Here is an 11712-nt window from a genome sequence, read left to right on the forward strand (position 1 = left end):
TTCTTCATTCTTCTTCTTCATTCAGCAGCTCATCCAGCCCGTCGTGCTGCTCTCTTCCTGTATGTCACAGATCTGGAGGTGTATGTGCTGAATACAGAGGCCGACATAAAGGACCTGACGTTCCCTCACTCCTACGACAGTGACAGCATCTTGCAGATATCAGCGCTGGCCCTGCAACAGTACAGTAACAATGGTCCGTGGCATGATATGAAATTGATCAAATTGATTTATTGTATTTTTATTTCTATCATCATTGTTATTATTCTTTATTTATTTTTTGTCATTTATCCATTTATCTTATTCTTTTATCTTTTTTCTCACAGTATAATTATACGTTAAAGTTACCTTATTATTTATTCTTATTATCATCCTTGCTTATTGTGTCATTCATCCATCTATTTTATTCTTTTTTTTTCTTTCATAATATAATTGTACGTTAAAGTTATCTTATTTTCTGTGTGCATCTGCTCTGGTGCTGTTCCTTTTTTTTCTTTTTTGTGAGTATTGTCTATTGTCTATCTATTACACTCCCTTGGGTAATGAAATAAAATCGTGATCAAAAACAAAAAAATGTGCAGAGCTAGTAGACCATGGATAGGGTTGATAATGGTGATGATCAGAACAGGATTGTGGATAGCTTATAGTACTATTCTACTAATATTACTAACTATGACATAGATATCTATACATTGACTCTTGTTATGTGTTATTCCTGTCCTCACTGTGTTGTGTTGTCTCCTGTTTTCCCCTGCAGGCCAGGTGAAGCTGGTTCTCTCTCTCTATAAGAACTTGGGCTCCTTCCTGACCACACAGAACTCCACTCTGCGGCTGGGGCTGGGTCTGGGCCAGGGGTCGGACGTCAGGCGGAAGAGTCTGGTGGTCAACTCCCATGTGATCTCTGCGTCTGTGCACAGAGGATCCAACAGGGTGTACCTCTCTGAGCCCGTCATCTTCACTCTCAGGCACCTGCAGGTGCGTTTGGAAGTGGGTTTACCTGAAAATAACAACCAGGAATTAACAAATTCCTAACATTGTGCAGAATATGGTCACTGAGCATTAGTGTGTTTGTTTCCCCAGCTGGAGAACCACTTTGGCCCCAACTGCTCGTTCTGGAACGCATCAGGGCTTTCTGGGAGTGGCAGGTGGTCTACGCAGGGCTGCCGCCTGTTACACACCAACAACACACACACAACCTGCGCATGCAACCACCTGTCCAGCTACGCTGTGCTCATGACGTACCAGCAACCTCCAGTAAGTGACACACACACACACACACACACACACACACACACACACACACACACACACACACACACACACACGCCACAAAACAAAACAGAACACTGTTTTGTTTTGTTTTGTTTTGTGTGATATGTGTACCTTCTCTCAACACCAACAACAAAAGGGTATTTTGCTTTTGCCCCGAGGTGATAATTGGATCAACAGTTTGTCGTGCAATTTGTCTGCTATTCTACTTTTCTAATGGTTTCTTTTAAACATGGCCTGGTGCCAAACTTCAACTTTGTAAATCTACCTCCATCTTTTGACTCCAAATTCCTCCGCCCTTATGCGCTCGCTCATTTGCTGTAGCACAGCTGGACCTCACCCCCACTGTGCTCTTCACAAGAGACAGAGGGAGTGAGAAATGCTGCAGGGTAGTTTGTCCTGACAGGAAACGGATTTAAGTCTTTCTCTGTCAGATGCTCTTTTTGTTGAGTGTGATTTTATTCATTTGGTGCAAAGAAACACGAGCACTCCTCAATGAAAACACAAGATACATGATCCACATTGTCATAGAGCTGCATCAATGCACACGCTCCTACATACAGACGTATACGGAAGTATATTGCATTCACTTCCTAATTAATTTTTTGGTTTGTTTTTCGGGGTAATTATTTCTGACCTAACAAGATTTCAAAATCCCGCAAGAAGCTCCCACACGGATCTATTACATCTTAGATCCATGAGATACATTGTTAAGGATTTGTATTCAAACTCCACTTTGGTTCAGGTTCCACCATTGCTTTATTTTCCAGACTGACGGCTCCAACACAAGCATCAACAAACTTTTCCCGGGGCAAGTTACACACGTCACATCAGGGAGCGTATAACAAACATCCTTCAAAATAAAAGAACTACTCATAACACAATGAGTAAAGGCACTTTCTTTTATTGCTTAACATACATCCACGGATATGCTCCACAAAAAATACAGTCTTATTTTCACTGTGTTCCAAGTAAATTCAGATTTATATTGAAAGGAAACTACTGTTATTACAGAACACCACCTCAGAGAGTGTCACTCAAAACAGTCTCATTTAGCACCTTTATTTTGAAATCAGTCCTTGTGTTACTTGCAGGTGGGAGCTTCTCACAGGATTTTGAAATCTCAAAGCTAAGTCAGAAATATATTACCACGAAAAACAGAAAAAAAAATTAGTCAGAAAAACTGAAAACGTTATTCAAAAAAAGCAAACAAAAAAATAAATTACTCAGAAAAACTGGATTTTTATTTTATTTTATTCACGATAATGTCTTATTGTTGATGATCTAAACAAACCCCTTTTAAATTGTTTCTTCTCCATCAGTTTGGGGCCGGGGTAGAGGAGCTCCTGGTCTATGTGGTGTCATGGGTGGGCATCTCTGTAGCGCTGGTGTGTCTGGCCACCTGCCTGACCACCCTGTGCTGCCAGGGTTCACCGTGGCACACTGACCACAGCACCATCCACTGCAACCTGTGGGCCAACCTGCTGCTCACCGAACTACTGTTCCTCGTTGGCGCTAACAAGACACAATATACCGTGAGTCACAGTGAGAACCTGGATTCATAAAAAAAAAAAAAAATGGAAATGTTATCTGACTTTGTGATACAACAAAGTAGTTTATCACTTTACAAAGTTGTGCTGTGTTGCCTAAATTGTTTGCATAAATTATTATAATTCAGAATGACAGATTTTTGTCATTATTTCTCTCTTTCTTTTTTCACATTTCCAGGTTGTGTGCTCCATCGTTGCTGGTTTGCTGCACTTCTCGCTGCTCTCTGTGTTTTGCTGGTTGTGTCTGGAAGGAGTGGAGCTCTACCTGCTGCAGCGCGAGGTGTTTGAAGGACGTAACTCCAGGAGGAAGTATTTCTACCTGTGCGGCTACTCTATTCCCGGACTGGTGGTGGCCGTGTCGGCAGCCATAGACTTCCGAGGCTACGGTTCAAAGACTGCGTAAGTTGACTAATGTGTCCGTGTTCACATTTTGTATGCAGACAGTTGCTCCATCTGTGTACTGTTTTCCTTTGTCGGCTCCCAAGCTGGCTTTGTTGTTTTGGAGGTTCTTATTTTCCTGTGATTTGTTTGTGTGTGTGTGTGTGTGTGTGTGTGGTTGTGTAGATGTTGGCTGCGAACAGACAATTACTTCATCTGGAGCTTCCTTGGACCTGTTGCTGTCGTCATAACGGTGAAAGTTCTTGCTCACACAGAGATTTCCAATATTTCCTACTGAATCATCAGCATGTAATGACATCATGATGAGTCAGTGTTATTGAAGGAATATTAAACTGGGATTGGTATTTGTCCTTTTTGCCCTCAGTTGAACCTCGTTGTCTTGGTGATGACCTTGCATAAGATGCACAGCACCGCTGCTTTGAAGCCAGACTCCAGTCGCCATGACAACCTGAGGTAAGTATAGCATCTCATGCTGATCTTTTGTTAGTCATTATGTGGAGAGCTCTTTGTGTCCCAGTAGCTTTGGCTCAAGTCATTAGCAAAACATAGTTAAGTTACATTTAAAACCGTAACAGACCCTGGACTGATAAGAATTTACATGTTTTCTCTACTTCCCTGTCTGTTGCAAGACATTTTTCATTTCAATATTTTATTTCATATCTTCGTAGTTTCATAGCTTTCAAACAGAAGCAGAAAAGAAAAGAAAAGAAAAGAAAAGAAAAGAAAAGAAAAGAAAAGAAAAGAAAAGAAAAGTATAAAGATTTGTTTGAAATTAATGTTTCTTGGACTTAAGTCTGTTGTATGTGAGGAAGCTTGTACACTTAGAGGTGAATATTTAATCAAAATATTTAACCCTGACTCAAGCTGAGGCAGTGAATCAATGCAAATGTAAAAACATATAAAGGATGTGACACAGCCTTTCTTTTGTCTCATTGAGTTTTACCCAGCTTGGTAAACAGCATTTCAAATAGTTTGAAGTCAAGTGCAGCTTTTGAAAAGCCAGAGTCAAATGCACTGCAGGGATCTCGGCAACACCATGAACTATTTAGTCTCTGCATCCTTTTCAGGAAGAAAAGGTTAAACCTGAGCAAGGTAAAGCAAACATTTTTTTTTACAGCAAAGCCGTCTAAACGGTAAAATGGAGGAAAGAGCTTGCATTCAAGAAAGGATAAAAGGGAAGCTAGGGTGGGTGTTAGCAATGTCACTTAATCTGTCTGAATCCTCTTTTATTCAGTTTTTCTTTTCAACACAAGAGAGTCTGAGTGATGGTGACGTTCAGGAGGTTCAAATTTGAGTGTGTAAACTTTGACATCAATTACAGGCATCTAGCTCTTCAGATGCCTTGTGAAATAGTTTAACAGTTGAATCTTCTGTACTTTAGTATCGCAGAGCGGAAGAAAATAATTCTCTGACAGAGCCAGTGAAGTGAACTCTTGTTTAACTAGTTTGTCTTAATGATACAGAAATGTCACTCTCTTGTCTCCAGGGCTTGGGCAGTTGGTTCCTTGACGCTGCTCTTCCTGCAGAGCGTCACATGGTCGTCAGGCCTGATGTTCCTGTCTGCTCCGTCTCTCCTCCTGGCTTATCTCTTCTCCTCCCTCAACACGGCCCAGGGCCTCCTCATCACCATCCTGCACTGCAGCCTCGCCAGGAAGGTCAGCCTCTGTCTGTGTTATGATGTAGCTGCACGTGTCTCCTCCGTCCGTCAACATGCACCGTTTAACCAATACGTTTCATCATCCATAGGGCCAGAAGGACTACGGCCGCTGCCTGCGTCTCTCCCAGTGCTGCGCAACTTCCTCTTCCAGCTCTCCAGACTCGGTAAAGGGCTCTGCCCTACGCTCCAACAGCCGCTACACCAGCAGCCAGAGTCGGAGAGCCACCGCCAACAGACAGGTGCAATGTGATTCTCAGTAACGCTCTGTGGGCCAGATCTACTAAAGGTTTGCGTGTATTAAAACGTGTGCAAACGTGATTGCACGCGCAAACACATGTGGAACCTGATCTACTAACTGTTCGCACCGAGGATTCCGTCTCTCAAACGGGCAAAATAGCACGTGCGATCCATTTAGCGTGTTGCCTTGATGAATATGTAAATATGGGCGTTTCTGCCAGAACGCGCAAAATACTGGGAAGTGCGCTCCTCTCCTCTCCTCTCCTCTCCTCTCCTCTCCTCTCCTCTCCTCTCCTCTCCTCTCCTCTCCTCTCCTCTCCAGTACCTGCTGCTCAGCTCCGTCTCTCAGTCCCGGTCCCTTCACCCGTCTTTGATCCCTCTGGTCAGTGGTCAGAGCGTTTAGATCCATGTGTCCCACTCTACTAATCCACTGGATCATGGGCGGCACACACACACACACACACATATTATAGGTGCGTGATTGTCGCTGCAGCTGCTGCCTGTTCGTCACTATATGACGAGTTGGGCCCTGTAGCAATTTGTGTTTATTAATCTAAACAGAGCGCGAGAGAGATGAACACACATGCTGTCATTGTATGCATCGGATCAAATGTCATTCTGTCCCTTCGTCCGTCCAGCTCTCTGTCCACTTACCACCACTTACCACTTACCTACTCCACGAGTCGATTACCACGCCCAAAACCCTCATTTGAATACTGCGGTTTGCACGTGTTTTCATTTAGCTCTTAGTAGATCACCTGTTTTGCGTGCACTATCCAAACACGCAATAAACAATTTAGCGCCCGCTATCTGGGATCTTAGTAGATCCGGCCCTGTGTCTTTGTCTCTCTGTCTGAGTCAGATTTGACCTCGTGTGAAACATTTGTGTTCCAGAGTCGCATCAGGAGAATGTGGAACGACACTGTTCGCAGACAGACTGAATCGTCTTTCATCGCCGCAGATGTGAACAATACTCCTACTCTTAACCGAGGTGGGGGTCATTTTTTATTTGTCTTTCAATGTCAGCTTTGTCCCCTCTGTGTTGGTTGTTTATTCCCTCTCTTCCTTTCTCCATTCTCAGCTCCTCTGGGAAACCATTTCCTTACTAATCCAGTACTGCAGACTCATCCTGGAGCCTCTCCGTACGACACCATGCTGGCTCAGGGCTACAACCAACCCTTCACCTCCACCGGTACCTTTCATTACTCTGCTACTGTGCTGCCTCTGCTTCTTTATGTTGCTATCTTTGACTGTCTTTCTACCTGTGTACACAGTACCTTGCAAAACTCATAGGCCACACTGGAAAATGTTACTATATAGAAAAAATATATATTTGATAAACCATGGTAATAATATCATATTTGCTATTATAATTTTTCCTAAGTGGTCCAAGTCTTTTGCAGAGTAAGGTTTGTCGCTTTTCTGTTTTTGTACAGTATGAATGTTTGGAATTTAAATGCTTTTGTTGTCATGTTGATTTCAGTTCTTGAGTTTGAATTGTTTGTCTTTTAAATGTTTTTCTTTTTTCATTTGTTTTGACTATTTCCCTTTCTGTCTCTCTGTCGTAACGTGGAGCAGTAGGAACCTTCAGAAACAAACAGAGTACGAGCTCCTTTATTGTGCTCACTTGAATCATTGAGCGCCACTCTCCTTGTGCACTGTGGTTCAATTCATAGTCTCTCTGTAATATTTGCAGACAGTAACTATTCATAGACCATGAATACATAATTTGCATCTCCTCCATGTGGCTATACACTGAACATTTCATCAAATAATGCTGCTAATAATGAAATCTTCTTGGTGAGACTGCACCGTCAGCAGGCACACGAAAACTAAACTCTGCTCATTCATTTGTACATTCATTCATGTCCATCTTAATGTAAGTTCTTAGTAGTCCCACACGGAAAGAACCTATAGGTTTGAATATATGTGACATACATAAAATTGGCAGTTTTCATATATAGCATATGCTATATAGGTTTCATGTATGCGCATATATCCTATGAGGATATATGCATATATATGAAACCTATATGCAGTTTGTCATCACATTGCAAAAACTCAAAATCTTACCAATAATATTTGTCTTATTTCCAGTCAAGACAAATCTCATTATACTTAAAATAAGACTAATCACATAAAAAGTAGCTTGTTTTTAGACACTTTTTTACTTCTTTCAAGCATATTTTCACTTGAAATAATCTGATAGTGGAGCAAGTTTTTATTTCTTATTACAAGCACAAGAAAAACTTCACTGGCAGATTATTCTACTTATTTCAAGTGAAAATTTGTTTGAAACAAGTGAAAATGATCTAAAAACAAGTTAATTTTTTGTGATGAGTCTTATTTTAAGTGGAAAGAGATTAGTTTTGACTATAAATTAGACATTTTGACAAGAAATAAGACAAATATTCTTGGAAAGATTTTGAGTTTTTGCAGTGCATATACTGTATATGTGCATATATGAAACCTATATGCAGTTTGTCATCATAGCATATATGCGTATATATGAAAACGGACAATTTTATGTATGTCACATATATTCAAACCGATATTAAAAGCTATAGGTTCTTTCCGTGTGGGGTGTCCATGTCCTTTTGTAATGGGCGTCCTCCTGTCTCTCCTTGCAGAGGGTGTTGTGTCCCAGAGCCAGGAGTCCTGTGGGCTGGACAGTGTGTGTCTCAACGGAGGCTACACCCCCAACACCTTCACTCTGCACGGTCTGGGGACCACCCCCGGGTCCCGGGCCGGGGTGGTGGGCAGCAGTGACCTTCTGAGGGAGGGAGGCGTGGGGTTGGGAGGGGACGACATCTCTCCGGCCCTCCTCACCCCTCACGGTACCGCCGATCTGGGCGGCGGTTCCGGAATGCGCCGTAACCTGTCGGACGCGGCGGCGCTGGAGAAGATGATCATCTCGGAGCTGGTGCAGAGCAACCTGAGGCCCTCGGCCCCCATGCCCGTCCCCCCCGAGCGCTACGGGAGCCTGGCGAGGCCCCACCACCACGACAGGGCGGCGGCGCTCGCTCACACCGCCACGTTGACTCGACACGCGCAGCCGCCTCAGGACGGCTGGGCCGCCACCATGCAGCCCAACACGCGCCACAACGCACCAGAGGGCTGGGCGCACACACAGAGGCACCACGCACAAGACACCGAGACACATCCCGCCGCACGCGTCCAAGATCACGCCACCACCACGTCGCGGCTACCGGACGGCTGGTCGCACGCGCGAGTCGCCGGCGATTCCGAGTCCCGCGAGCTGCTTAAAGACGGGGACCGGTCGCAGCTCCAAGGCACTCTGGGTCGCCGCGGGCTACAGGACAGACAACAAGCGCGTCCTCCTGATGTCCAAGCTCGGCCCTACTCCACCCTCAGCCGCACCCCCGGCACTCTGTCACGCCACCGCAGCACCGCCGAGCCGAGTGGAGGCACGGACAGAGACAGAGAGAGAGAGAGAGAGCGGGAGAGGGACCGGGACCGTTACCGGGACAGACCCCTCCCTCCTCCTCCTCCCCCTCCCCCACAGGAGTCTGAGCCGCTGTACAAGGCTCTGGAAGAGCCACTGCTGATGAAACAGAGGGAGGCGGGCGTCGAGACGTGGAGAGGCGGCCCGGACAGAGAGAAGGACGAGACCTTCCTCTTAAAAAGGGACGGAATGATGGACGAATGGAGAGCAGCAGCCGAGAGAGGGAGGGACGAGTCCTTTACCTCTCAGAAGAGAGATGGAGAGATGGAGGAGTGGCGAGGTGGCATCGAAAGAGGAAGGGAGGAACCTCATCTGCTGGAGAAGAGAGACGGACGGATGGAGGTGTGGCGAGGAGGAGCGGAGGCGGAGCAGGAAGAGACGTTCATAACCCAGAAGAAAGATTTTGGGGTCGATGGATGGAGAGGTGGCGTGGAGAGAGAGAAGGAAGAAACCTTGTTTTTAAAAGACAGAGATGGATGGAGGGCAGGGGTGGAAAGAGAGAATGAGAAACAGAAGGATAGAGTGCTGGACGTGTGGAGAGGAGGGATAGATATAGACAGGGACGAATCCTTTCTGTTTGAGAGCAAAGACGGAGGTCTGGATGGGAGGAAGCGAGGGAAAGAGAGGGGGTCTCTTCGTTACCACGGTGAACGAGAGGATTCAGACAGCTTCGCTCTGCCTTTGACGCCCGATCTCGACCTCGATCCCGACACCTCACCGATCTACGCCAGAGATTCCAACCCCTCCCCGCTCTACCCGGGGGAGCGAGGCTCGCCGCCGCTCAGCATCTTCCCCAGAAGCTCTCCGCCGACAAACATCTTCGCTCCGAGAGACACCAACTCGCCTCCCAACAACCTCTACTCCCGACACTCCCCCCAGGTGTACAGCCGCAGCAGCTCGCCTCCTCGCTTCTACACCCGCACATCCCCCCCCACCCTCTCCTACCCCGACAGCAGCCCCGAAGGTCCAGAAGAGGTCAGCCCCACCAGCCCGCCCCAGCGCCCCGCCCTGGAACTCCCCTACAGCCTGGGGCGACCCCCGCTCGGCCCGCGGCCCAATCACCTGCAGACCTTCTACCAGCCGCCGCCGCTGGCGTCCAACGGAGAAGCAGCGTACACAGCAGAGCCCGGCTCGGACGGAGACGACGGACAGATGCAGCGGGTGACCAGCCTGTGACTAGGGCGGTGGTGATCGGGGAATAGAAACCAAGGAGGAGAAGGAAGATGGTGATAATAACAACAAATTACGACGACCAAACTGATTGAAATGATAGTGCATATGATGACAAAGAGGATAATGATGATGAGGCATGAAGAAGGTAACGACGACGATAGCGACGGCGATGGCTCCTCCCTGCTTCTATCTCCCGATCACCACGAGACTTCCCCCCTTTCCATGTTTTGTTACTTTTCTATGACTGTGATCCATTTCTAACTCTTCCTCCTCCTCTTCCTCGTCCTCTCCCCTCTCTCCTGAAAACCCTGCTGTGTCTTCCCGACTCATCAGTGCTTAATCCTTATTGGAACATCATCTAAGTTTCTATTGGTTCATCAGCTGGGTGTTGCCCCTCCCTGTAGCAAGCAAACAGTGTGTCAAAGAAGCACTTGTGTGTTGCCAAAAAATCCTTTCAAAGAACATGTGCATGACTTTATAGTGGCTTTACAAGGCTACATACTGTAGGAGGAAAGTGCTCAAGTGTGTGTGAGTGTACATGCGAGTGTGTGTCTAGCTTGATGAGCATGCGTGTGCGAAAGGGCGTGTGTGTGCGTGCGTGTGTGCGTGCGTGTGCGTGCGTGCGTGTGTATATACATCATTCTTGTATAATTAATGTATCACAGTGAAGCATTTTATCAATATCAATTGGGGGGCTTCTTACACACATCCCCTCCTTCTGATTTTGAACTCTCGACCAATCCCATCTCACATCAATACCAAAAGCTCCGCCCCCTCCTCCCACTTCCACCTGACACTGAAACTGTTGGTGATGGGACTCGTTGCCATGGAGTTTGTCACAGCCAACAGGACTCTTGACTCCAGAGCCAGAGATCATATAAAACCTCAGAACTTTTCTGCAACCCCCTGAGATCCTTGTACATATCGACCTCAAGTGTTCTGATTGTCTTGTATTGCTATTGAAGTTCAAGTAAACATGTGAAATAAATGTTTTTGTCTTTCTGTTTGTGTGGCTGTATAGAGCGGTGGAGGCTCTTAGAGGAAGCAGAAAGAAATCATCAGTAGAAAAGGAGGAGAAGAGATGAGGTGTATAATAGGGAGAAGAACTCCAAAAAGAGCAGTCTGAATTATAAGAAACGGTGCTGGAATATAACAGACTAACTACATTCATTAACTGAGACAATTCAATACTATACCACATACAAAATATATGAGGCACTCACTTGAATGAGGAAGAAGGGAAAGGAAGAAAATGTGTTCAAACAAAGTAAAAGGGCAGAGGAGTGAATGAAGGACGATTAAAGGCAGAGTAAGGAAAACACTATACACTGAATTATTAAACCTGTGATTAATAAATAATTAAGTTGAACAGCAGTTGTGTGAAAAATGATACCAAGAGGAATTCAAATTTCTGGTAATAAATGCAGTATAACTGCAACTGTATAACTGTGTCAAAGTATTTAAACAATATATGAAAAATACGGTAACACTTTACTTGAAGCATCGTCATAAGAGTGTCATGACACTGTCATAAATACTATGTCAATGTCATAAGCGTTTATGACTGCTGTCATTAAGTGTCATTCAGTTTTGTAATGACAACTTGACATGATTATTAATTAGATGTGCAAGGTTACAGAACAAATCTAATTTATAATCATTATGTCAACTAAACAGAAAATATTTCATTAATGTCAAGTTGTCATGACAAGCCCTTTTCTGGTAATGTCACTTTGATTAATGTCAAGTTGTCATAATCAAGACATCCCAAACAATGTCAAGTTGTCATTACGAAACCGAATGACACTTAAAGCAGAAGTGAGTGATATATTTGTGTTAATATAAGTCTTAAATAGTTATATCTTCCGACAGCAATCACTTACATAGAGTGTTTGGACTGAAACACGGGTCTGTCAGTCACTCTGCTCTGCTCTGAGCCGAAGAGAAAACATTTATCGTATCCT

The 11712-nt window shown here is 45.1% G+C and overlaps 2 protein-coding genes across 3 annotated transcripts in view; one reads left to right on the forward strand and one right to left on the reverse strand.

Annotated features, from left to right (window-relative positions):
* LOC311001986 (adhesion G protein-coupled receptor L1-like) overlaps positions 1–10269 on the forward strand; it is a 36360-nt gene extending 26091 nt beyond the window's left edge. The window contains exons 14-26 of the mRNA XM_083993165.1: positions 71–193; positions 755–972; positions 1078–1251; positions 2589–2801; positions 2995–3215; positions 3381–3447; positions 3580–3668; positions 4702–4870; positions 4962–5111; positions 6004–6100; positions 6191–6301; positions 6688–6711; positions 7740–10269. Of these exons, the coding sequence (XP_083849291.1) occupies positions 71–193; positions 755–972; positions 1078–1251; positions 2589–2801; positions 2995–3215; positions 3381–3447; positions 3580–3668; positions 4702–4870; positions 4962–5111; positions 6004–6100; positions 6191–6301; positions 6688–6711; positions 7740–9751 (3668 nt within the window). The 3' untranslated portion in view covers positions 9752–10269. The remainder of the gene's footprint in view (positions 1–70; positions 194–754; positions 973–1077; positions 1252–2588; positions 2802–2994; positions 3216–3380; positions 3448–3579; positions 3669–4701; positions 4871–4961; positions 5112–6003; positions 6101–6190; positions 6302–6687; positions 6712–7739) is intronic.
* The window catches only part of LOC311002376 (dynamin-2-like), an 87335-nt gene that overhangs the window by 12334 nt on the left and 63289 nt on the right, over positions 1–11712 (reverse strand). The gene's annotated exons all lie outside the window — the stretch shown is intronic.

The sequence above is a fragment of the Trachurus trachurus genome (genome assembly GCF_905171665.1).
Source record: "Trachurus trachurus genome assembly, chromosome: 1".
Taxonomy (NCBI): Eukaryota; Metazoa; Chordata; class Actinopteri; order Carangiformes; family Carangidae; genus Trachurus; species Trachurus trachurus.